Source organism: Pinus tabuliformis, chromosome J (assembly GCF_031772625.1).
Source record: "Pinus tabuliformis cultivar Carrire ecotype Pingquan chromosome J, CPIR1, whole genome shotgun sequence".
In the NCBI taxonomy this organism is placed as follows: domain Eukaryota; kingdom Viridiplantae; phylum Streptophyta; class Pinopsida; order Pinales; family Pinaceae; genus Pinus; species Pinus tabuliformis.
Window position 1 is genome coordinate 24,379,225 of NC_142295.1, and position 26,894 is coordinate 24,406,118.

At 35.6% G+C, this 26,894-nt stretch overlaps 3 protein-coding genes across 3 annotated transcripts; all 3 read left to right on the top strand.

The window, feature by feature from the left end:
* Positions 1-1,587: 1,587 nt before the first annotated feature.
* LOC149225235 (cationic amino acid transporter 1-like) lies at positions 1,588-4,911 on the top strand. The gene is made up of 2 exons (XM_089377011.1): positions 1,588-2,163; positions 3,435-4,911. The coding sequence occupies exons 1-2, from the start codon at positions 1,782-1,784 to the stop codon at positions 4,766-4,768; spliced, it is 1,716 nt and encodes a 571-aa protein (XP_089233137.1). The 5' UTR covers positions 1,588-1,781; the 3' UTR covers positions 4,769-4,911.
* A 3,380-nt stretch (positions 4,912-8,291) lies between these two features.
* LOC149225236 (uncharacterized) lies at positions 8,292-9,005 on the top strand. The gene has a single exon (XM_089379894.1). The coding sequence runs from the start codon at positions 8,292-8,294 to the stop codon at positions 9,003-9,005; it is 714 nt and encodes a 237-aa protein (XP_089236020.1).
* Positions 9,006-10,634: 1,629 nt separating this feature from the next.
* LOC149225237 (uncharacterized) lies at positions 10,635-11,321 on the top strand. The gene has a single exon (XM_089379895.1). It carries the CDS (start codon positions 10,635-10,637, stop codon positions 11,319-11,321), a length of 687 nt encoding a protein of 228 aa, XP_089236021.1.
* Positions 11,322-26,894: the final 15,573 nt, after the last annotated feature.

Sequence of the window (26,894 nt, forward strand, 5' to 3'; positions counted from 1 at the left end):
CAGATGATTGATACTAGAAGTATTGCTTCAAGTAAGCTTGCACTCCGTGGAGCGTTATCTATCACCAATGATGAAGACAAACCACATCAAGTGGCCTATGTTAAACCAAGGAAGGAAAAACATGACTTTGGGTGAATTTCTCCATTAAGAGGGGAACTTGGATTAATGGAGAAATCTAGTCTTTTCTAGATTAATGTATTTGGTTGTTTGTTGTTGTACTTTAGGATTGAGATCCTCTATTTAGGTTCTAGATCCTATTATTTAGGGAGTGGTTCAAACCACCCAACTAATATATGATTTTATATGTACGAAACTTTGATTGAATGAAGTGTGTTGAGTGCTTAGGCATTCTCTAGGTGAAGATTGACTCACCTGGAGAGCCTCTTGATTTTATCTCATACTTTGTCCGCTTTAATTTTATCTGAAACCACTTGAATGATATCAAGTATTTCATCCTCCTCTTTAGAGGTAGACAACTCCAGTTCTACAAGATTTTTGGCTAGAATCATGACCTTATTAATGGACTTCCTCATCAAAGCAATTCATCAATGCACAAAAGTATCTCCTATTTTGTTTTAGAGAGTTCTATTGAAACTTTTCTAGTGCTGGCTTAGTGAAAATTTATTTTTCATGAAACAATTTATTTTAAGTTTTGTCAATATCAAAAAATCGAAATAAAATGAACCCTTTAAATTGAAATGTAACCTTTCTCTTCAAATTTGATTCATAATTCTAACCACTAATTTGACTTGCTATAAAACTTAAAAAAAAATTGATCCACTTATCCAGTGCACTGGCCTACTTGTTGGGGCACAATCTACTTACATGTGCTATGCAAACCATAGTTACCAAATTCACCAAATTCGATAATATTGATTTGAAAAAATTAAAAATAAATTCTGTGAGTTAGACTAAAAATTCCATAATTCAAATTCGAATTTGGTACTTATTTTTGTAAATATAAAATTATTCTTAAAAATTTATTATCTTATCTCAATTGCAAGAACCAACTGCTCAAAAATTCCAATTCTATTGGTTAAACTTAAAATTCCGTAATTTATTGTCTTAACTTATCCTATCCTGATCTTTGAAAGTCTCTATTAAGTTTATAGGGTCACTTTCAATGATCAAAGAGATATTTAAGCTTAGCTGGCATCTAACTATTAGTGAATACAACTCATTAGCTATATATTTTCCACAAGACTAAAATTTCTATATTGAAAAAAGTAATAGTAAATAGTATATTAAAAATTACAATTAAGAGATATAAAATTTAAATATTTGAAAAATTAAAAAACAAAAATTTCTATATTAAAAAAATTACAATTGTGATGATAAAGATTTTTGTTAATATAAAATTTATATTTTTAAAATTTAAATAGCAAATTCTATATTTTAAAAAAATTACAGTTGTGAAAAACAATTAATGTGATATTGAAACAGGATAAAAAATAGTAAGTTTGCAATTGATAAAAATAATGAATTTTTCTAACAATGAATAATAAAATTTATAAGATATATAATATAATTTGAATTCCAATTTGGTAATTATGATACAGACCTTCATAATTATAAATGGTTAATAACATGGCTAGAGGGTTTAGTAACTGAATTATGATAAGTTTTCTTACCCTGTGAAAGAAAAACATGGCCGGATATTGGGAAATTCCAGAAGGGTCAATTTCTACCGGAGGAATCCTTCATGGTTAATAACATGGCCAGAGGGTTTAGTAGCTGAATTATGATAAGTTTTCTTACCCTGTGAAAGAAAAATCTTTCACATGGCCGGAGACATTGGGAAATTTTTGAAGGGTCAATTTCTACCGGAGGAATCCTTCAGGAGCTGGGGCAGTTATTCAAATGCTCTGCGGCAGACGGGGAATAGATTTTGGGACAGACTGTTTGACAGGTCTTCCGTTGAGGTGGAACTGACAGAGGTTCGGGCTCGGAGTGGGCATGACATGAAGAAAAATCTAAATTGGTGGGATTTGATTTGGTTCGGAATTGGAGCTGTTATTGGTGCTGGGATTTTTGTCCTAACGGGACAGGAAGCCCAAGCAGACTCTGGGCCTGCAATCCTATTATCATATGTCATCTCGGGAATCTCTGCTCTGCTTTCTGTGTTTTGCTACACCGAATTTGCTGTGGAAATCCCCATCGCAGGTCAGAAGCTTTTACTCTGCTCTGCTCTCTGTGTTTTGCTACACCGAATTTGCTACGCTTTTCTAAGTTGATACTATTAATATAGACTTTAGTCAAATACTCAATAATATTAACCACAAGTTCAACTAACTCTAATTATAAACTGTGTTACATTTTAAATACACCATTGTTTATTTATGTAGCTCAAATCCATTTTTACTGGAAGAAATGTTCCTGTTCTGTTATTTATTTTCAAAATAATCACATCTGACAGTGGGGTTTTGTTCTTGTGGTTTAAGTTACCCATAAACACTTGAGTACACCAAATACCATAATTCAACTTCTCCTAAATATCTTTGATGTTTTCTTAATAGTACATAAACATAGTACACAGCCTTTTTCTTCTCAAATTACTATCCTAGTGCTGCTTCTCTGAGTTAAAACCGCCACCACTGTTCATCTCATCTTCAAGTATATTGAACTGAACTTACCCCCTCCCAGAATACTTGTGAGTGTTGTGTTCTGTTACTGGTGTTTTCTTTCCCCCCTCCCAGAATACTTGTGAGTGTTGTGTTCTGTTACTGGTGTTTTCTTTCATGGGAGACACAAATGCTATTTTATGTTTTTCTCAAGTCAACCACCCTAGCACCTCTCAAGATGAGCATACTTGCTGTGGAGTTTCTTCTTGAGGTATCTTGAACCAACTCTGCAAAATACCTGTAGCTGTTGTATTAGGTTGATTAGCATTTCACATGTTCAGAATAGTATATATTTTTTCAGTATATACATTGTCTATTTATATCTTAATCTAGTTTCATCTGGTCCACTCACACAGTCTTTTGTTTTAGAAACAATATTGATTCAATGGAATTAATGGCTACTTGGTTTGTAAGGGGGCAGGATTTCACTCTTACTAGATACCTCTGAATCTTAAACCATTAACATATTTCCTTATCTCAAAAAAAGACAAAGCCTTATAAAGGCCAGCAGTTTTAGGAGATAGTCCTAACCCAATTACAATTTTACATATATAATTTTATGAATTAAATTTTTATCAATCTAATATAAATTCACTTTAATATATATTGGTTTCTTGACCTATGATGTATATTGGTTTCTTGGCATTGTTAAGAAAGGGGATTTTTACTTTTATTTTTTATAATTCTCTGTTTCAGCCGTCTGTATAGTTATCACAAATGTTGTAGAGGTAAACAGAAGTATGATCCAGGAATATCTAATATTCCCCCTCAAGTATATTCCCCCTCAAGTATTTACTTAGGTTGATTTTGCAGGTGGTTCGTTTGCCTATCTCAGAGTGGAATTGGGAGACTTTGTGGCACTCATAGGGGCAGGCAACATCCTATTAGAATATGTCGTTAGTGGAGCAGCAGTTGCAAGGTCATGGACATCCTACTTCGCCACACTCTGTAATCGCCAATCTAATGCTTTTCGCATTCATACAAATTTGGCTAATAATTTCAATGATTTGGACCCCATAGCAGTTGCCATCCTCTTCATAACAGGCATTGTTGCCATAAAGAGCACCAAAATTACATCCAGAATCAACTCCATAGCCTCTGTATTTCATGTTGCGATCCTTGTGTTCATCATCATTGCCGGGCTAACGCATGCAGATACATCAAACTACTCGGACTTTATGCCTTACGGAGTGAGGGGCGTTTTCAGTTCAGCTGCAGTTCTCTTTTTTGCATATGTTGGCTTCGATGCAGTTTCAACAATGGCAGAAGAGACTAAAAATCCTGGAAGGGACATTCCTATTGGACTAGTTGGATCCATGGTGGTCATCATAACGGTCTACTGTCTCATGGCGCTGACATTATGCCTGATGCAAAACTACAAAACCATTGATACTAATGCTGCATACAGTGTAGTTTTCTCAAAGGTGGGAATGGATTGGGCTAAATACATAGTAGCCTTAGGAGCCCTTGAGGGTATGACCACTGTCCTAATGGTGAGTGTCGTAGGCCAAGCCCGGTATCTGACCCACATTGCAAGGACACATATGTTCCCACCCTGGTTTGCAATGGTGAATGAAAAAACAGGAACTCCAATCAATGCAACAGCCACAATGGTCATTACCACAGCAGTTATAGCATTTTTCACAGGCCTAGATGTCCTCACCAACCTGGTATCCATCAGCACCTTGTTTATATTCAGCCTAGTAGCCATAGCACTACTTGTGAGGAGATATTATGTTTCGGGCGAAACAAGCATTGAAAATCGGAGAAAACTGATCATATTTCTGGCTATAATCATTGGATCCTCAGTTGCCACTGCTGTATATTGGGCTACCAGTGATGGGTGGATTGGTTATTTAATAACAGTGCCTGTACTGTTTCTAGGTACATTAGGATTAAGGCTGTTTGTTCCACTGGCTAGAACGCCAAAGCTGTGGGGGGTGCCATTCATGCCTTGGATACCAGCTCTATCCATCGCCGTAAACATTTTTCTTTTGGGTTCCTTAGATAAGGATTCCTTCATCAGGTTTGCTGTTTGGACTGCCATGGTACTCTTGTATTACATCTTTTTTGGGCTGCATGCATCATATGACACCGCCAAAGCTGCTAAGACCGAGAGGGAGGGAAAGGTTGATAATGGGGGCTGAGTCTCTGCATGAAAGGGGGCAATGGAGCTCTGCAATATTGTCAATAGATATCTTTAGAGGCTTAGGCTTAAATTCTATTATAATATTAGAAATTTGTGAAGTTCTTAAATTGAACGTGCTTTAGTGAAGTTTACAAGTAATGACCTCGCGAGATAGATGTCAAAAAAGCTTCAGGTCAATGCACTGCACCATAGCAATGTTTACGCAGAAAGTTTGTAATTGAGGATTATGCAAGTGTTGCAAGTATTTGGGAAAAATGTCTTGTTGCATTATTCTTAACAGTAATGTTTAGGGCTTTTGCTTTTGCTAAATTATTTTTTCCATGGAATTTAAATCATAATTATTCAATCACAGCTCAATTTTAAAGTTTAAAGATGGTAGTAATATTTTTTTAATAATTTCAAAAGAAATATTAATAACATAAATGTATATAAATTATTGTTTTATTTTCTTGTAAAATAGTAAAAAGATATAAAAAAAATTTAATTTACATGTTATTCCAGTGTGTATTTATTTTTTTATTTTTTTTAATTAAACTTTAGATTTATTAATTTATTATTGTAATTGTGCTTTGTTTAAAGGATTTAACAATTTCAAAATGATTTACATAAAGTTAATAATTTTGTAATTTTATGAGCTTAATCTTAAATAAGTTTAGATTTGTTTTAATTTTGTATTTATGAAGTTTAGAGAGGTCAAATTTCTCAAGGTGTAATTTTTTTTTTTGTGCATTTTAAGTGTAAAATTTGAGGAAAGGTTTGCATTTTATAGATACAAAGTTAAGATATAGGTTGGTTTATATATATTCTTTTCGTCACTAAAACCATTTTATTTTAATTATCATTTATGTTAGAAGGCAAACTACAAAGGAAGGATTTTAAAGAGGCTATATTACCAAAGAATACCATTGGAAAAACCATGGTTGTCAAAACCTAGAGCCCAAAAATACTAAATAAAAATGTACTATTTTACGGTTTACCTCAATAATATTTTAATTTTAATTATTAATTTTTAGTTATTTATGCTTACATAATAAGACACGACTTTACAATGACATTACAACCCCTCTTCTATACTAAATTAGAAAACAACTCTTGATACAATAATGTAATCCTCAATTTTACAAAATAAATATTAAATATTAAATATTTATTTATTTATTTTACTTAATTATTAAATAAATAAATCTTCTTAATTATTATTTATATAATACATATAATTTGATATCTGTTAATAATAAAGACGTTCAATTTTTGAGTCGGCTACCCTCGCTGCGATTGCTCTGTGCAGACTGAGTCTGGGCGCTGCCCTCTCAGCCGACTCCGCCCCTGACCTTGGTCCTCCTGACCGCGGGGTTGCTCGGATCTGCTAGGCCCCTTCCTCCCGCTCTTCTCCAAGACCTCGCTGAGCCTCCTGCTCTTGTCAGATCTGCTTGGATCGGTGCCCTCGGCTCCTGCAAGGTCTGATTGGATCCCTTTTCTTTCCGGTCTTGAGATGCCTCGCTTCCTGTTCTTGCTTGGTGCAGATCGGGTTTGTTGATTTGTGCTTTGTCATGGAGACCCAAAGCTCGCCTACTGGTCCCTCGCAAGCTCCATCCCCGGAAGCTGAAGCAGCCTTCTCCTCTCTCCTTGCTTCGCTGCCTAAAAAGAAGAAGCCTGAAGTCTCTAAATTCGTTAAAAGGCTCGACGATGTTCCGGAGGTAAACCTCCCTCCTGAGGGCCCGATCCAGGTCGCTTTGTCCCTGGCAGATCGTGCCCTGGTGGGTCAATTCACGGGCCTTTGGCCCTTGCCAAAATCGACGGAAAACTGGGTCATCAAGAACTGGGTTCCGTTGATCGAAAACAATGTCACCTCTTATTTTCTGGGTAGAGGCTTCTTCCTGTTCGAGTTCAACACAAAGGAGGACAAAGACCTGATCTTAAGGAATGGGCCATATTTCATGGGACCTCAGGGTCTCTACCTCAACAAATGAACCCCCGACTTCGATCCAACCATGGATGTCCCAACGGCGGTCCCTGTCTGGGTTCGGCTCCCTAATCTTCCAGTGCATTGTTGGAACTGGGAGTCCCTCAAGCACATAGGAAATACTTTGGGAAAATTCATTGATAGAGCAAACAACAATGACCAGTATGATTGCGCCCAAATCTGTGTCGAGGTGGACTTAGAGGTGGGGCTTCCGAAGGCCATCAAATTAAAGGTCGGTAGTTGGACACATGTGCAAGTTCTGGACTATGAGCAACTCCCTTTCAAATGTCGTAAATGTCATACCTATGGCCATTTTGCAAGAGGGTGCCCGAACAAAGGGGAAGCAGAGAAAGGTAAGGAAGAGGGCTGGAACCAGGTCAAGAGGTCAAAGGCATCCCAAAAGAAATCTGGGGTACATGGCCCCCAACCTGCCTCCACCCAGAATGTTCCCCCACAAAAAAGTCAAGAAAACAGGTATGAGGTCTTAAGTTCCACTGAAGAGACTCCCCAGGAAGAAGATAAGCAAGATAAACCTCCAGAAAAAAACGACTTCAGCAAATGCAAGACCTGAAGAAAGCGCCACGGCAAGAAACAAGGAAAAGCAAACAGAAGCATCCGAGGAGGAACATGACTCGGAGGAGTCTGAGGAGGATGGAGAAGTAGGAGACATGCAGACATCGGTCAGAAGATCTGCAAGAGGCCGAAAATCTGCTAGAGAAAAGAGAGATTAGGAAACTTACAAAGACAAGCTTCAGGGTAGTCAGCCCACTCTGGAGAAACTCCTTGGAAAAAATCCAAAGATGATCAAAAACCAAGGGCAGGGCTCCAAGGGAGCCCATCATCATAAGAATAAATGATGAAGATCGTCTCCTGGAACTGCAGAGGAATGGGGAGCAAAGTGAAAGAAGAAGCAACGAGAAGCCTTATAAGAAGAGAATCCCCAGACATTCTTCTGATTCAGGGGACCAAAATGGAGGACAAGGAGTTTCTCTAAATCAGTAAAAAAATTTGGAAAGGAAGTAGCGGACATGCAGTTTCAACACGGGGAGCCTCTGGGGGTCTGGGCTCCCTCTAGAATCCTCTCAAGTATAGGCTGGTCACCGAGCTACACAACACCCATTGGCTGTTTTTGAAGCTCCAGCCTTTGGACTCGAGGGAGGCAGTCAGCCTTTTCAATGTCTATGTTCAAACAAATATAGGGGAGAAAAGGGAGTGCTGGGACTCCATCAGACAACTGTCGGAGTCAGAAAATTTGGAAAACATCATTGTGGCAGGGGATTTAAACCTTACCATGTGCATGGAGGAAAAGCGAGGAGGCACAATCATAAGGGATCCCGCAAGGGAATGGGTGGAAGACCTCATGCAGGACTAGGATCTGCTTGACATCCCCCCAGAAAATGGTAAGTACACCTGGTCTAACAAAAGAATAGGTCCTGGTCACATTGCTGCTAGACTTGATAGATGTTTGGTGCAGAGTTCCTTCCTTCTGCTGGGCTTAGAATCCAGATTGCATATCCTCCCATACAGTGTTTCAGATCATAAGCCCATTTTGCTTGAGATGTTGGGCCACAAAGATCTTGGACCCATCCCCTTCAGATTCAACCCTCTTTGGGTCAAGGAGGGAGAGTTACTGAAGCTGGTTCAAGACTGTTGGAATTTTCCAGTGAAAGGTTCTCCTTTCTTCATTTGGGAAGAAAAACTTAGAAGACTGAAAGCAGTCCTTAAAACTTGGGCCAAATCCCTCCCCTCCCCTGCAAAAGAGAGAAAGCAAGCCCAAGACAATCTCACCCAGCACCATGCTCAAAGTGAAGATGCAGAAATCACTAAAGAAGTTCTAGACAAGGAAGCTGAGCTCCAGAAAATCTTCCATAAAGCCTGCCTTTCAGAGGAAGAGCATTGGAGACAGAAGTCTAGGAGTTTATGGCTTAAAGCAGGAGACAGAAATTCTGCCTTCTTCCACAAACAAGCTCAAGCCAGAAAGAGCTTCAATTCTATCGCAGAAATCAAAGATGGCAACTCGACTCACAAAGACTTTGATAGCATAAAAAGAGCAGCTTTCAATCACTTTCAAAACCTGTATAGAGAAGAGGGCGTGACAGACCCAAACTCCAAATTTCTGAAGGCGGTTCCCCCTAGGATCTCTCCTTCAGTGAATCAACAGCTTGAGGCGAAGATCTCTATACAAGAAATAAAAGATGCTCTCTCTGACATGGAGCCTGACAAAGCCCCGGGCCCGGATGGCTTCACTGCAAGATTCCTTCAAACCTGCTAGCAAATTGTGGAGAAAGACCTCTACAAAATGACTTTGAAATCCCAAACTTGCCAGAAAATTGGGGGTAGCACCAATTCAGCTTTCCTTGCCCTCATCCCCAAGGAAAAGGGTGCTAAAGAATTCAATCGGTTCCGCCCCATCTCTCTTTGTAATATTGGATACAAATTAATCACAAAGGTTATTGCCAACAGACTAAAAGGCATTCTTCTAGCCATCATCCCGGAGAACCAAGGTGGATTTGTTCAGGGGAGACAGCTTGCTAACAACTTCATCCTGGTGCAAGAGGCGATTCATTCGAGCCAGCTTCGCAAAGAGAAAGGTATGGTAATTAAATTAGGCTTAGCTAATGCTTTTGATCGGGTCAGAATTAGCTTTCTTTGGGAAGTCCTGAAAAAATTTGGCTTTGGAATGGGCTTTTTAAAATGGATTCGTGCTTGTATTGCTGATCCTTGGATCGCCCCTCTGGTGAATGGGAGAGCAGCTAGTTTTTTTAAAGCCTCAAGAGGGCTTAGGCAGGATTGCCTCCTCTCTCCGCTCCTCTTCGTCCTTCATGTTTCTGTCCTGAGTTTCTACCTCGATCAGAAACTGGTTGACCAAGAGATCTTGGGGCTCAATATAGCAAGAGGGGTTAAAAATATTAATCACACCATGTTCGCGGATGACACCCTTTTATTAGGGGCTGCCTCCGCCAGATCTGCTTCAAGATTCAAGGAGGTCCTAGACGACTAAAGTGAAGCTACAGGCAACAGTTTAAACAGTGGTAAGTGTAAAGTCTTTTGTTGGAATATTTCGGCTTCCACCCTTTCTGCCATCTCAAGAATCCTGGGCTTTATTGCTTCCCTCAACTGGTCCTCCTTTACATATTTGGGCCTCCCCATCTTCCGCAAATTGGCTTACAACAAAGATTGGGTCCCTCTGTTGGACAAATTTAAGGCCAAAATCTAAGCTTGGGGGTTCTCATGGTTAAATCGCGTTGGCAAAGCTGTCCTCATCAAATCCGTTCTCTGTAGCCTCCCCATTTTTCAATTCTTTGTAATTCTAGCCCCTTCAGGCATCATAAAAAAAATGGAAACCTTCATTCGCAAGTTCTTCTGGAAAGGGGGCAATCATAATGACAGGAAAATCCCTTTGGTAAGTTGGGAGAAAATCTGCAAGCCTCAGAGCGAAGGAGGCCTTAACTTTAAGGATCTCAGCCTCCAAAACATAGCCATGGGAGCCAAGATCTTCTGGAGAATCATTGGACCACATCCAGGTTGGGCGCAAAGAGCTCTTTGGAGGAAATATTTTAGGGGAAAGAGGAATAGATGTCTCGACGCCCTTCTACCCACCACAGGCTCGCAGCTGATCAAACTCTACCACAAAGTAGTCCCTTTAATCAGAGATAGAGTGTATTAGATTCCAGGAAACGGAAAAGAATGTAAGATATGGGAAGACAGCATTATGATGCACCCCCCTTTATCGTCTCACAGTTCTCTTCATGCGCTGCATTTGTGGTTGGACAACGCAGGTTGCAACACTCTTTGGGACATCTCGCAATGGGAAGGCAGAATCTAGTTGCGCTGGAGACTCCCTCCCGTCCCTCCTGAGCTGTCTCAAGCACACGACCTTCTTCTTACCTTGTTAAACGGGATGGCACCTCTGCGCGTGGGTAAGAAGGACGCCCGTGGATGGGGAGCCGCCCCAGGGCTGTACACGGTGGCGCAAGGTTACAAGTGCCTTCATGATCATCCTTACGTCCCCCCTAACCCTGCTGTTTGGAACGGGATCTGGAACTTCAAATCCATGCCTAATGTCGATTATTTTTGCTGGTTGTTGTGCCACAAAGGGATTTTAACAGCGGACAAATTGCAGAAGAAAGGATTTCATGGTCCCTCTCGATGCCATTTATGTTGTGACAGTGAGGAGAATGCTCAACATATCATTCTGGACTGTAAATTTTCAAGAGAAATCTGGCAAGGCCTTCTGAGTTACTGGAAATCTAAATTCACTTTACCTATGTCTATATTAGATATTTTTGCAAAATGGTGGAATTACTACCCAGAAACACTCCCAAAAAATGAAAGATTCATAGCTGCATGGCTCTCCTTGCCGAAATTCGCTTGCTGGCAGATCTGGCTTGAGCGTAATAGAAGAGTTTTCAGAGATGAAAGTCTAAACTCACAGTTCATCATCATCAAAACAAAATGCCTTTGGAAAGAAAGTCTTGGGGATTATCTGCCAGATTTGAATCTGAGCCAGCATGACTTAGATTGGGGTGCCTCGATGGACCTCCATTTCTCTGGCAAAATTAGGCATCACAGGGCCATAAAAGAATGACAATTCAGAGGGAAGGAGAACGATCTTTCGGATTTGCTCCTAAGGAAATCCAGATTCTCTTTGTTCTTCGACGGAGCGGCGAAAGGCAATCCTGGATTAGCTGGGGCAGGAGGAATTATAAAAAATAAAGAGGGCATAACAGTGGCAAAGTTCTCTTAGGGATTAGGGCAGTCCACCAGCATGCAAGCTGAAGCCTTGGCACTTCTGCAAGGTCTTAAGCAAGAAAAGGCTATTCAGCGTTATAGGAGATTCTCGAGCCATTATCAAAGTCTTAGTAGAGGATTCCTCTCCTGTAGACATTAGACTGACAAGAATCATTTCAAGAATCAGAACCTTGATGAAATATTCCCAGACTACAACTCTCCTCCACGTTTTGAGGGAAAACAATAAAGCTGTTGATTTGGAAGCCAACAGGGCAGTTCCTCTTTCCGCTAGCTGTCTCTTGGCAGAGGGAATTGAGAGCTGGGACTCCATTCCATAAAGATTGTCATGTTTTTTTTCATTTTGCTGAACCAGTTTGTTTGCCTATTTAAGATAGGGAAAATAACGGAGATAGACTCGATAGTCTCGAATAAATCTTGCGGGTACCCAGGATTTGGGGCCTTTGAACAGATAGTGGAAGAAAGTTTAAGGGCTATGCCCGACCAAATGTCACCGGTGAAAGGCATTTTGGCCAAAGTCTAATATAATCCCATACCCGTTCTTGTAAAAAATAATAATAATAATAAAGACGTTTGGAATCTACATTCCATGAATTTGTCCACTCTGTTATTAAACCACAAACTTAAAATGTCCCATGTGTTAAGATTTCTTATCGTAATTACTTGTGACATGAATGTTTCATAGGTTGACTTTCATTGAGATTTTCCATAATGAAATTGTATAGCATTTAGATTTTCTAAATAAATTCTTTTATGTTTAATAGATGTATGTTTTGATTTGGTCTTAACATTTTCATTAAATATTTTTTTTTTTACCAATTTTATTTAGTATTTTTCTCTCTTAATGAAGGTTTTTAAAAAATGGAATATTTATTTTATTTTATTATGGATTCTTAATGAAGGTTTTTAAAAAATGGAATATTTATTTTATTTTATTATGGATTTTTAAGGAGATGAAGGGTTGACTTGGCTTCCTTTGCTAAGGAATTTTTTATAAAAGGATAAATGGTTGATTTGCTAATGATTTATAAGGAACTTAACTAATGTTTTATAAAAGGATAAATGGTTGATTTTATGACTTTGATGTAGCTAAAGATTGATAAGTGAATATAGAGTTGCTTCATTTTGTTAACTATTGATAAGGAAATGGATAATTCACTTCACATTGTTAGCTAAGGTCTTTAGTTTGTAGTAAGAGTGGAATATAACGAGTGTTTCTTATGTTTGAAGTTAATATTCATTAATCTTGAAAAAACAATATAGATAAAATTAGTTGAACCATGACTTCAGTTCGGAAAGGTAAAAGTTTGAAAAAGTGTTGTGCTTAGTAGGTATTTGTGTTTTAACCCATAATCATTCGCTTAGAGTTTTTTATTATCATTGTTAAATTATTTATGTAGCCACTTGGAGGCACTCCCCAAATCTCATCTTCAAACAAGAAGGGGGCTAAATGCCAAAATCACATCCATTCCCTTATGTATTTCTTGAAAAAAAAGAGAAATCTTACCCTTCATGTTTCTTCTCACTTTCAAAACCATAACCTTTATGATTTGGTTCATGGTAACATATAAGCTTCAAAACGCAATTATCATTAGGCCAGTTGGGAAAACCACAAGGGAGTGGTGCCTTCTACTAACATAACGATTAATTGGTTGTGGGGTGAATACGTTTTCTTGCTTGGCCTTCACCTTCACTCCTTTTTGCTACAAAAAAAAAAAAAAATCTCTTATTCAAAATATGCCATAATATCCATCTCACATGCTTTCTTAAATTTCCCATTAAAATAAGTCAGATACACCTAACATCTTTGCCTCTTGGAATTGTTCCCATGACCATCAATACCTCTTTATCCACCAAAACTTAATATCTCACATATGATACCATCGTGTATGAAAACAACTTGAAGGAATTATCTTTATACAAGTATCTCAAAATTGATATCCATCACAAGTTAAACTTGAGTTATAGCTTTGAGAAAAGCATAAATGGGAGGTGCAAAGCTTATTATGAGCTTGAAAACAATTGTAAATCTTCAAAATTCTGGATATAGGATTTAAAAAGAAAACTCTTTTTAGTACTCTTACTGCTCTGTTATTTTATATAGATTTCGCTACGCTTGCTACCAACCTTCCTAACCTTTTAGTTGAACAAAACTATGAAAATCTTGGAATGTTTCTCTTAATAGCTTTTGAGCATAAATAAAATTCTAAATAATTCAATCTTAATGGACACTAATCATAATCATCATAATAGAATTGAGTAATAATATTATTATTATCAACATTTTACACATTTGTTTTCATTTATCATTTTCATTAATTTAAGGGCTTTCTATATAATTTATTACATTTATTAATTTTATTGATAGAAATGAAGTACACTCTACAATTCAATATAGATGAGATACATAAAGAAACACTAATGAACTAATGGGGATTAAGATAGATTGAGGGGAAAGGAAACAATGAGCTAAGTAGTATAAAAATATTTAATATGTGCATGGTTCAAGAGAAGCTTTTTTAAGAAGTGATATCTAGTAAATATTACTCTATATGGTGATCTCTTAGAGTTAGTAACACCCTAGTAGGGGTTGCCTCATGATAAAATCATCTTTTGATTGCATAGAATTAGGTGGTCTTATTAAAGACAAAACATAAAGAGATTGGTTGAGTTTGAAAACATAATATATTGATATTGAAACTTGCAAGAGCCTTCAAGTGACATTGCCAAAATCGTTGATGAATTGGGAAAATTATTTCAGGGTTGAGACTTTATTTTCGTTGATGTTATGGGGTAATTGAGTGGGTTGATTTTTGGTTGCAGGTTAAGAGTCTTAGCATAGTCTAACATCTAGTCCTTTAAATAAGGATTGGGAGATGTTTTATATTATTGGGTTTTAGATAAAAAGATTACAATGCTAAATACATATTTTCTTTACTCTAATAGGGTTAGCTAATGGGAGAATTTTTACAATTGCAAACTCTATTAAAGAAGTGAATGTCATTGTACGGGGTGACCTCAATTTTCAATTGGCAAATCTAAAATTCATGGGACCTCTACTCAAGTTGATCTAATCCTTTCTTTTATCTTTTTGTGAGGAAATCGAATGTGCCAGGTTTATTCGATATCAATCCCATCAAGTTAATACCAACATTTAGAAATAATAGGGAGGGTGAAGACAATGTTTTCAAAAGGCTAAATAGGTTCCTTTTGTTAAAAGCTACTATCAGTGACCATATGAAGATTATGCAATGAGTGGGCTATAGAGGAGAGTCAAATCACTTCCCTATTTTTTTGAAAATGGCATCTATGGGGAGACAAAATTCAAATTTAATTATTCTTTGTTGATAGAGGCATATTTTATTGAATCAATTAAGAAGAAGTGAGTTCCATTTAACAAGTCTTCAATCGTATCAATTACTATTCAGATTTTACGTTTCTGTGGAAGTTTTTTGCAGTGGTATGATCCGGATTATCCATAGTTTTGTGTTCATTCTGTCAACGTTTCAAACCCCAAAGAGGGTCCATCATCAAGACTAATAGAATATGAATGAAATCTTATTGAGAGAAGAGTCAAACGACCTGGGAATAAATAAACCTAGATCCCTAATTTTTTAAAGAAGCCGACACTCATATGTATGATTTCTTATTTATTTTATTTTAATTTATTATTATTTTATTCAAAGATTAATTTATTAGTTTATAATTTAATTTATTAGTTTATAGTTTGATTAATTAGTTTAATCTGATTCAAATTTTTATTTATTTATTTATTGTTATTTACCATATTTATTATTTATTATTTAGCCTTAGTTTTCTAATTAATCAATTAATTAATTAATTAATTAATTTATATTTCATAATCTTTAATTTATTTGTTTTATTAATAATTATTTTAGTTTAATTAATTGACTAATTATTTTATATTAAATTTTTATTAGAATCTAATTAATTAATTAAAATGGATATAATTAAATTAAATTAAATTAATAAGCTTTGATTTAATTAATTTAATAATTCTAATTTTTATTTTAAAATTAATCAAGTAATCATTTTATAATTCTTTCAATTGCTTTTATCTATTCAATTGATTAATTAATTTAAATTTAATTGAATAATTAATTCTAATTCTTCCTATTGCTTTTTATTTTATTTTTATTATTATTTAATTAATCAATTAAATTTTTTTATTTAATTAATCAATTTTAAAAATTTTCATTGATTTAATTAATTAATTTTTTTTTAATTGTTATTAATCATTTGATCATTTTTTAAGATTTAACCTATTAAGCTATAATTTTCCAACTAATTAATAAATTAATTAATTTTTATTTTATTTTATTTAATTCCTATTTTATTTAATTAAAAAAAATTATTAATTAAAATAATTTTTTTAATTAATTAATTTTAATTAATTTTGATTAATTTTATTTTATTATTGTTTTTTATTTATTTTATATTAATTTTATAATTGTTATTTTTTTTTTCTCAATATGACTACTTCTATTATTGATACAAAAAGTTACAGCAAGGTCGTGGCCTTGAGAGTTCAGCCTGTTGATGGCATTTTACAAAAAACACATAAGATCAGTACAGTTCTCCGACACATTACAGTTTTGAACAGTGACAAAACCATTACATTTGACAGACATCGCCCTGAGACGGACAGAAACACGGACAAAAACATGAAAAAGCTGATATATGTAGTAACGACGCACTGACATGCAGGATCCTGAGCCAAAATAGTCATCATCTGTAGTATAGGGCTCCTCAACAACTAGACACCCGTACCGAAGAGAGTCCTCTGAGTCCGAATGAGGGGCCACCGAGCCGGTGGGATCGCCACGCACGGACACACCTGGGCCAGCGGGGTTTGCCAGAATCGACGACGAAGCATTCTCCGAGACTGGGTGCAAATGTTCCTCCGGATTTACAATTCGTTGTTCCGCAGGTGCTTCAGCTTGGGCCGCTCCCAAATTATTGTTGCCTTCAAGCTTTTCAATAGAGACGGAAATAATAAAAGTAGCATTATCGAGCGAGCAAGGGAAACGATACCGCGCAGTATGGTGAGCAGCATGTTCACATACTGCATCTCCAGATCTACCACGACCCCTTCCTCTGCCGCTCCTCGTTGCCGGAGGACATCGCCTTTCAGGTTTCGGAGTGTCGGAGGAATGCTGCGAGACTGCTCGACCACCAGAGCCCCCTCTTCTGCTCAGTAACCTGACTCTTTCATGCTGCATTTTTGCTTGCTCTGAGTTGGGTAGCAACAGAACCTCCCAATAACCATACAAACTCTGCACATTAACAGTTCTGTGAACCCCTGCAGAGGGATTCAGAGAAACGCCCAGAACTGGAAGTAAAAACTCGACAGCGGAATGCATTGAAGCTGGTATGCTATGAGCGTTTAAGGAGCGGCAGGACGCGGCGTGCGAGACGACGGGTGAACACAATAAAGGCCGCATTAAAGAAGTTTTGCAGGCCCATCTCCCTTCCCAAGCGATCTGACTCGTGGCGTATGTGAGCTGACAGATGCCCATATGATGCACCACCTGATTGTCCTTTGGACAGTTAATCACCCGCATCCGGGGAATTTTATAATTGTTAGATTTTAGGCTTCTGTGGAGGTTTCTTGTAGCTTCATGACCCGGATTATCCACAGTTTCTTGTTCATTCTGCCAACGTTTCAAACCCCAAAGCGGGTCCATCATCAGGACAAAACAGAAAGAATATGAATGAGAAATTATTATTGAGAGAAGAGAGCAAGCGACCTGGATATAAATAAACTAAGAACCCTAATTTTATATAATGGCCGACACATGATATAATTTTATTTTAATTTAATTTATATAAATCTTAATTGATTAATTCTTTTTATTAATTAAATTAGTTTATTTATTAATTTTATTTATAAATTGGTTAGTTAGTAAATTTTTGTTTTTAATTAATAAAATAAATTTGTTTTTTATCAATTAATAAGACTTTATTAAATTTCATTAAAATTTTTCTTTTAATTTTAATTTAAAATTTTTAATCCAAATGAATTTTTTTTTATTAAAATTATTATTTCTTTTAAAAAAATTTAATTTTAAATTATTTAAAATTTTTCATACCAATTGAATTTTTATTTTTAATTGATTAAAATTATTTAAAATTGAATTTTTATTTGATTAAAATTATTATTTCATTTAAAAAATTTTATTTATTTTTATTTTCATTAAATTTATATTTAATTTTCAATTTCATTAAATTTTCACTTTCATTAAAAATTTTTATTAATTTTTTTTTATTTAATAGATTAAATCAAATTAAATTAAATTAATTTATTAATTTATTTGATTAAAAGATTTTGATATTTGAATATAATTAAAATTATTATACATAATTAAAATTATTATACATAAGATTAACTTCAAATTCATTTCTTTTTATTTAAGAATTAAATCATTAATTTAATTAATTTAATTAATATAATTAATTAAATTAAATTAAATTAATTAAATTAATTAAATTAAATTAGATTAAATTAAATTAAATTAATTAGATTAATTTAATTTAATTAATTAAACCATTAATTTAATTAATATAATTAATTAAATTAAATTAGATTAATTTTATATAATTGTTTAAATTAATTAATTAGACTTACTGAATGAAAGACCCCTTATTTTGATCTTATGCTTCCAAGGGTCCGGGGGGGTTTATTTGCTTGATCAAAGGAAGCCAATTTCCACTGATTTCACTCCCATTGTCCCTGTTGAGGTTTTGAGGAAACTTCATAATTTCAATGGCCTCTCTGATTTTCCTTTTATGATAGTTGTCTTCTCTTGCAATTACCCTGGCGTCTTCCAAACACACATGATGTTTGGTCTTGGACGAGTGCTACGCAAGGGCCGATGAGCAGGATCTTTCATTCTTTATGTCAGCGGCATGCTCTTTAAGTTATTAATCATTCGTCCAACTAATTAATAAATTAATTTTTAATTTTTATTTATTTTTATTTATTTAATTTCTATTTTAATTTATTTAATTAAATTTATTTAATTAATTAAAATGAAAACCCTGAAACTATGCTTCCAAAGGACTGGAGGGGTTTATTTGTCTGATCAGGGGAAGCCAATTTCCACTAATTTCACTCCCATTGTCCCTATTGAAAAGTCGACAGAATGAACACAAAACTGTGGATAATCCGGATCATACCACTGCAAATTACTATTCAATTTGAGGAAAATATGAAGATGATTAAACAAGAAGCTTTATATTTGGCACATGAGAAAAAATAAAGGAGGAGAAAGAAATCATTGTTGTTGAGACATATAAATGCATAATATTCTCATGAAATGACTAGATATCCCAATGAGAAGTTCAAGTTAGGGGTTAATCATTTGGAGCAAAGGAAAATAAATATATTCGTGAACAAGGAAGTAGCATGGAGGTTAAGAGTAGAGAGCTTTGGCTAGATATAGGGGATGAAAATACAAATTTTCCCATTAATACATCATTCATGAGAAGAATGTTAATACCCTATGGAATGTTAACATAAATGATGGTTTAACGATTTCTAGTTTTCAATATATTGCAAGAGTTGGTATAAACATAATAATGATATTTTTCAAGCCAAAAATAGGGTTTCAATAGTTGAAGTTGTAATAATGACTACATTTTTTCTCCATTTTGTTAATGAAGTAGAGAGTGAGAGATTACTGGAGGATATTTGTAAAGAGGAGCCATATATGCACTTCAATTTTTTTAAAATGATAATAGTCCAAAGCCTAATGCATGGCCCATTAAACTCTTTCTCAATTTATCTAAGGTAATTAAAAGGTACCTTTGAGAGTTTTTATGAATCTAGGAGGATTGGGAAGATGCTTTCTATCTTTAACACAAATTTTATAGACTTAATACCCAAATTATATGACCCCTCTTCTTTTGAGAAATTTATGTCTATTTTTCTATGCAATTGCATATAAAGGTAGTGGCAAAAGATATAGCCTTGAGAATAATATAGGCTTTTCTTTCTAATTACATTTCTAATTAGTAATTTGGATCCATAGCAAGTAGCAAAAATGCATGAAGCTATTGGTGTGGTTGAGGAGGGGCTACATTTTATAATGATAAACATCACATGCAGGGTTAGATCTTTCAAAGGCTTATGTAAGGGTTAATTAGCTATATTAAAGGATGATGACAATTCACCTAGGTTTTAATAATCATTTGTATATCTTCTGTGTATTTCTCTATCTTAATAACTTGCTTAGTTTTTTTAGACTTGATAGGGGCTTGAGAGAGGGGTTACCCTTTATCCCCATTATCGTTCCTTATGGTGGTTAAAGGGTTGACTATGGATTTTATTATGCAACTAGCTGACAAATTATAGGAAAAGATAGATCAATGACTTCAAAAATATCCTCTTCGAGGGGGAAACCTCCTTTACATCTCATAAATGAAAAATTATTGGATGATACAAATGACAAAACCTCCTTGGTATATATAGGATTCTAAGAGATCACAATATCATTAGATCCTACATAACAATAATAATGTAAGGACCAAAAATAACAATTGTGGGCTTCTATGGGGCACAACAATAACAATATGGGGGTTACGTGGGCACAACAATAACAATAGGGGGCTACACTAACAATGACAATAAATGGGCTACACTAGTATTATAGGGACCTAACATGCCCCTCTCCTTCAAAAAAAGTGTTGTCCTCAATGCTTGAGTAGTTCTAGATGTTTTTGTATGAAATTATCATCCTCCCACGTGGAATCTTCAACTGGTAAGTTCTTCCACTTAATGAGATACTATAGAATTTATCGATTCCATAGCTTTCAGGTTCTTGTTTCTGTGACTACTTGAAGATCCCATATGATTTTTCCTTCCTCTTCAACTTCTGGCAATATTGTTTGAACTAGGAACTTGTCACTTATAACCTTCTTTAAGCATAAAACATGGAAAACTAGGTGTACTCGGGAAGATGTAGGCAACTCTAATTTGTATGCCATAGTACCAATCTTTTGCAACACCTTGTAAGGACCATAGTACATGGGTGATAATTTATTATCCTTCTTAGCTTCATTGAGGTACATTTGTTTATATGGTTGTAGTCGTAAAAATACGCAGTCACCTACATTAAAACATTTTTCACTACGATGTTCATCCACCTATTGTTTCATTCAATTCTACATAGAGTGAGGTTATCCTTTAAGAGTTGGAGAACTTGTTATTGATGCTTGATGTCATCTTCCACTACTTGAACTTTATAATTTTCTCTTAAAGATGATGTGATAGATGGAGGATGATATCTATAACGTGCCATAAATGGGGTCATTTTTGTTGTAGTATGGAAGGAAGTGTTATAACACGATTCAGCCAAAGGTATCCACTTGACCCATTGTGTTTGTTTATATGATACAAAGAAATGAAGGTATCCTTCCAAGCATTTCTTCACTAACTCAATTTTCCCATCAGATTGAGGATGATAAGATGATAATATGAGCTAATTGAGTACCGACACAAGAAAACATTTCCATCCAAAATTTTCAGTGAAAATGGTATCTCTATCACTTACAATAATCTTTGGGTTTCCATGTAGCTTTTGAATTGTTTCCATAAATGCAGTAGCAATTGTACTAGCTTTAAAAGGATGAGGTAATGCACAAAAGTTTGCATACCTGGTAAGTCTATCAACTACCACCATGATGACACTCTTTCCTTCAGACTTGGGTAAACCTATAATAAAATCCATTGAGACCTCCTACCAATGTTGACTTGGAATGGCTAAATGTTGTAACAAACCCGAGGTATTAATTGTCTCAACTTTATTTTGTTGACAAACCAAACATTCTGCCACAAAATTCTAATATAAGATTTAAGGCCATCCAAAAAAAATTCCTTCTTGACCCTATGGTAAGTTTTTAAAATTCCAGAGTGCCCTCCTAAGGGGGAGGTGTGCAATTCCAAAAGAATCTTTTTTTTGAGTTGGGAATTCTTACAGAGATATAAGCGATCTTTGTACCATAATGAATCATTTTTTTCAGATAAATGTATCATATGTACTAGGATCTTACTGTAACTTTTGAATGGGTGTCCACATCTCTTCATCATTCTTCCATTCATCCCTTGCTTCAGTTATCCAATCAAGTTGGATAATAGAAATGGCACAGAGAAATGCTTCCACATCCTCATCCTTTCTTGAGAGTGAATCTGCAACAACATTTTGCTTCCATTTTTTTGTAGATGATTCCAAAGTCATAACTCAACATCTTGGTGACCCATTTCACTACTCTTATGAAGATAATATTTGTTCCAAAAAGTATTTAAAACTATCGTGATCTGTTTTTACCTTGAATTGTCTTCCCATTATATAAGGATGCAATTTATTTAGTGCACATAGTATTGCAAACATTTCCTTCTCATAAATAAGCTTGTGTAAATACTTTCCCTTGATTGGATGACTTTAAAAAGCAGTGGGTCTTCCTTCTTGCATTAAAACAACACCAATTCCATTCCTGAGGCATCACATTCCACAACAAAGGTTTTTGTGAAGCCTGGTGTAGCTAAGACCAGTGGTTGGCACATTGACTCTTTAAGACGTTGAAAGCCCTTAGTTGCCTCTAAAGCCCAAGTAAATGCATCTTTCTTTAGTAATGTTGTTAGAGGTGTTTCTATTCTCCCATAGTTCTTAACAAACTTGTGATAATACCCTGTCAACCCGAGAAATCCTCGAAAATGATTTATGGTTATGGGAATTTTCCATACCTTAATGGCTTTAATCTTGTTTGGGTCTACCTTAACACCCTCATGAGGTGTAATATGACCCAAATATTCCACCTCCTATACTCCAAAGAAACATTTGGAGGTTTTTTCATATAATTGTTTCTCCTCCAATATTTTGAGAACCCTGTTAACATGTTGAATATGATCCTTCGAAGACTTATTGTAGATTAGTATATCATCAAAAAATACTAACAAAAATTTTCTAAGGAAGGGTTTGAAAATGGAATTCATCAAACCTTAAAATGTGGAAGGTGCATTAGTAAGGCCAAAAGGCATGACCAAAAATTCGTAATGACCTTCATGGGTTCTAAATGTTGCTTTCAAAATGTCTTCAGTCTTCATTCTAATTTGATGATATACTGAACATAGATCTATCTTGGTGAAGTAAATTTATCCATGTAATTCATCCAACAATTCATCAATGACAGGAATGGAAAATTTATCTTTAATAGTGAGCCTATTGAGCTCCCTATAATCTGGACACATATGCCATAATCCATCCTTTTTGTGCACTAATACTATTGGAGAAGAGAAAGAAATTTTACTAGGTTGAATTATACCAGCCTCAAGAATTTCCGCAACCATATGTTCAATTTCACTCTTTTGGGCATAGGGATATCTGTAAGGTCTGATGTTTGGAGGAGCACTTCCTGGAGAAATAGATAGTTTCGATATTTGAACCTCTAGTGAGAATAATTATGCAATTACGCCCCATTGTTCTTTCTTAAAAATACTTATCATTCCATTAGAGCTAATTATCTTCCCTAGTTTCCCTGTGATGCCCCTTAATTCAATTTCCTTTCCTTTCCAAAAAAAATTCAAGAAACGTTCTTGAAAATTAAAAGTTATCATCCCCAAAGATTGTAACCATTGGACTCCTAGTACAACATCAACACCACCCATTGGAATGGAAATAATTGGATTATTCAATACATATTCCCCCATGTTTATCTTGATATTATGACGCTTTCCAGAGCAATTTATAGTTCCTTCATTTGCAACCATCACTTGACACTTTGGTGCAGATATAGAAACAAATTTAATTCATTGGCTATCTTACAATGAATCAAATTATGGGTACTACCCAACTCAATCAACACTATTACCTTTTTCTTCTATATATATCCTTCTATAGAGAGTTTGGGGAGTGTTAATTCCAACCAATGTATTACGAGATATGGTTGGATTCATTTCTTCTTTTTATGTGGTTGGTTCTGTTGAAAAGAGTAACTAGGTTTGGCCTTCATAATGACATGTAATTATGATTTTATGTAATGATATGTAAAGAAGAATAATAAAATTATTGTATTGATTGCTTCATGGGCTTCATGAGAAATATATTTTATTTTTGAGTCAAGACTCCCATTGAGAGTATTTAGGAATTATTTGTCATCTAGTCATAAAAGGATAGAGTCGTTTTCATGTAATGAAGTCATGTTACACTTTGTAAAAGGTCAAAATTGTCTATGTAAAGTATCCTCCAAGACCTTGTCACTTATCCTCTTCAAGTCGGCCTACAACGATGGAAGAAACTGCTAGAAGAAGTTAGCCTAACTACTTATGATCATGTCAGCGTAAAGGACATGTGGAAATGTGTATATATAGCTAAACTTGGCCTCACCTAGAGGCAAGCAAGTCAACAAGCTATTCAATCAAGAAGAAGTGTGAAGGACAGCCCAGCAGTAGAAGTGCGAAGAAGAATATCGAAGGAGGTTTCTTTTGGGTATAGTAAAGGAGGTTTCTTCTGGGTATAGTGAAGGAGACTTTCTTTTGGGGTTAGTGAAGGAGAGTTACTTCTGGGGATTGTGAAGGAAGGATTCTTCTCTGGTCAATGAAGAAAAGGTTCTTCTGGAATACTTGTTTTGGGTGATCGAGATAGAGATCAAGACTAGAGACTGAGATTCTCTAGATGAGTTCGGTAAGATCATAGAGATCGAGATTCTCTAGGATAAGTCGAGAAGAAACAATGTGAAGGATAGAGACTGAGTTTCTCTAGAAGGAGCCGAAGCGGGAAATTCAAGATCAAGAAGAAAGTTGAGAAAGGGAAGAGGCAGAGCATCAAGTTTAGTGACAAGGTTTGTTACACAAAAATATCGTCACCATGATTATTTGCAGTCAGTATGGGTCTATCATCACTTGTACTGTCCTCCTAAGCAAGTCTCAAACCTCAGATCTTCAAGTCATGCTTTGAAAATGGGAGAAAGACATTGAAAATCAATGAAACTCTGGTTCCGTACTTTCTCTCACTATTACCTGCGGTCCCGCACCTTCTGTTTACAAAAACTGCGGACCTGCCCGCTCTGTCCCTAAAGGTGTGGGTGCAAACCCCTGTGAAAGTCAAAAAGGCGCAAGTTTATTCTAAAAAACTCACTTTGGGTAAATTCTAGATGATTCTAGAAGGAATTTTGACGTGGATTGGCCGCTCTTAGGTGGTTCATGCATCCCAAAAGAGAAGGAGCTAATCCCTTGATGAGAGGAGCTATCCCTTTGAAGGAGGGCTTTATCCCTTTGAAGGAGGACCTAGTAACTTCCCTCCATTGCACTATAAATTCAGGCATTGGGCTGGTTGGTAGGGAGGTTAGAAGCTGAACATTTTTTAGGGTAAATGCTGGTGAAATTAAGACTTCCTAGTTGAGCTTAAGAGGAGATATCACATACCTTTTTTGGCTTCATTGGGAAGAGAGTGAAACTTGTCAAAGTAGAGGAGACTTCTTGCTAGACCCTAGGAGGAGCTTGTACAGTGTCAAGGCACAGGTTGTAAAGTTCTTCTTGATTTGAATTAATACAATCAAACTCATTTTTCTCAACAAATTGTCTCATGTCATTTGTTTCATGAATTCCTTGACTTTCATGTTAAATATGTTTTATGATATTGGCTTTTCAGGTGCTATTTAATTTGTTTGCTTATTTGTGTTTGCAGATTCGCGACAAGGGAACTCATTTGGATTGAAGGAGCGAGGGCATCCACAAACTTGCGTTGGACCTAAGGTAGGCCTAAAACACTTGTTTGCCTTTGTTTATAAAAGCATATTTAGAGAAAGATAGTGTGTGATTGGTTTGCTTGTCATTAGGTCTTCTTTAGATTCTAGGAAGGTCTATCTTGTCTGCAAGATCGACTTATTCCGTGTGACAAAATGGCGACTCCGTTGGGGACTTGATTTTTTCCTTGTTTTTACTTTGACCTGAGAAACTGTGTTTTTGGCTTGTTGTGTGTGGAATTAGGTAGAGTTTGTAGATCCAGGGTTATTTTTCATTTTTCATAGCTTTGGGAGAGGACCGCACCCTAGCCTTTTGACACAGTGCGTACATATCCGCACTTTTGCTTTTAGCACAGAGTGGTACCACACCTGTGTTAACTGTGGGCCTGCGGACCCTGTCAAAATTTTGAAAAACCTAAGATTTCCTCTGTTAATCAGCTTAGTTTTTGTTTAGAAGTTATTGTCTATTGCCTAGACCTGCATATAACCTGTCAGAAGCTTTCCTTAGGTTGATTTCATTGATGTTAGGGTTTTAGCTGAAATTCCTAGGAGTTTTGCTTGTTGGGTTTGTTTTTCGTTTTGGTCTTGTAGTAGCTCTGAGCTTAGAAGTTGTAGGGACCTCAGATCACCTTGGTGTCTACCAACCTTATTATGAGTCTGACCATTTATGAAATCTACCCTTGTTGAGGAATCTGCTTTGTGTTTTATCTTTACAAAACTTCGAAAAGCTTGTGTTTAAAAGTTTGGATTTTCATTTTTTAAAAGAAAACAAAATTGGTTGTTTTTGACTAATTTGTGATTCTGCATAAATTGGTCCTTAGCTTATATCTAGCTAAGTAAAACATCCTTAAAAATACATCTTGTAGGCTTTGAATTCAAATAGGTTTTTATAGTTTATAGATCTCAAAGTCAGTTGTTTGCATAAGTTTTGAGTGTTTTATATAAAATTAAAAAAAAATCTCTTTTGGAAAAAGTTTGTTTTTTGTAGTGGTTGAGTGCTTTGAAAAGAAAAGGGAAATTTTTGTGAAATAACTAGTTGTCTCGTTTTGAGTGCATTGGAAAGGACAAAATCTCTTCTTTTAATTTGCGTGTTAAGAAAGATTTGTGTTTACAAAGTATTTTGCATTCTCAAACTCTTTCCTAGCTAGAAGTTCATCGAAGAGAAAAGATTGTTTAAATCATCTTAGGTGCATTTTTAGTGATTTTGAGTCGAGTCTTCATACCACGAGTTTCATCTCCGCACCTTTTGACTTAAACAAAAACCAATAAAAATAACGCTTAAAGTAAAATTCAACTAGTAACATTTTTATTTCTATGGCTCTGATACACCAACATAGCTTAGGCTAGTGTCTTGGAGTAGGAGAGTAATTAACTCTCCAAGACAGTAAAAACAAACAAGTAGTTGTATCTTGTGGTAGGGAAGAAATCCAATTGTTGCATTTATGCTCTGGGAAAGCTCCTCTTAAAAGGGAAGCATGAGATCGTGTCCGAACCAGTGTGGGAATCAATCCTTCCTCATTGGGAACGACGCCAGATATTCACGTATTAAAAACGGTAAACCTCGGATTAACCATTGTCGAGGAGCCTAGGGTCATGTGTTGGTAAACCTTGGATTATGTCAAGGAGCCTTCAAGGGGATTGAGCTTGCTAC

Bases quoted from the DNA above. Each gene is read 5' to 3' on its own strand.
- LOC149225237 (XM_089379895.1), top strand. From the start codon at position 10,635: ATGGCACCTCTGCGCGTGGGTAAGAAGGACGCCCGTGGATGGGGAGCC.
- LOC149225235 (XM_089377011.1), top strand. From the start codon at position 1,782: ATGGCCGGAGACATTGGGAAATTTTTGAAGGGTCAATTTCTACCGGAG. The intron at 2,164-3,434 runs GTCAGAAGCTTT...TTGATTTTGCAG, and splicing joins TGTGGAAATCCCCATCGCAG to GTGGTTCGTTTGCCTATCTC.
- LOC149225236 (XM_089379894.1), top strand. From the start codon at position 8,292: ATGTTGGGCCACAAAGATCTTGGACCCATCCCCTTCAGATTCAACCCT.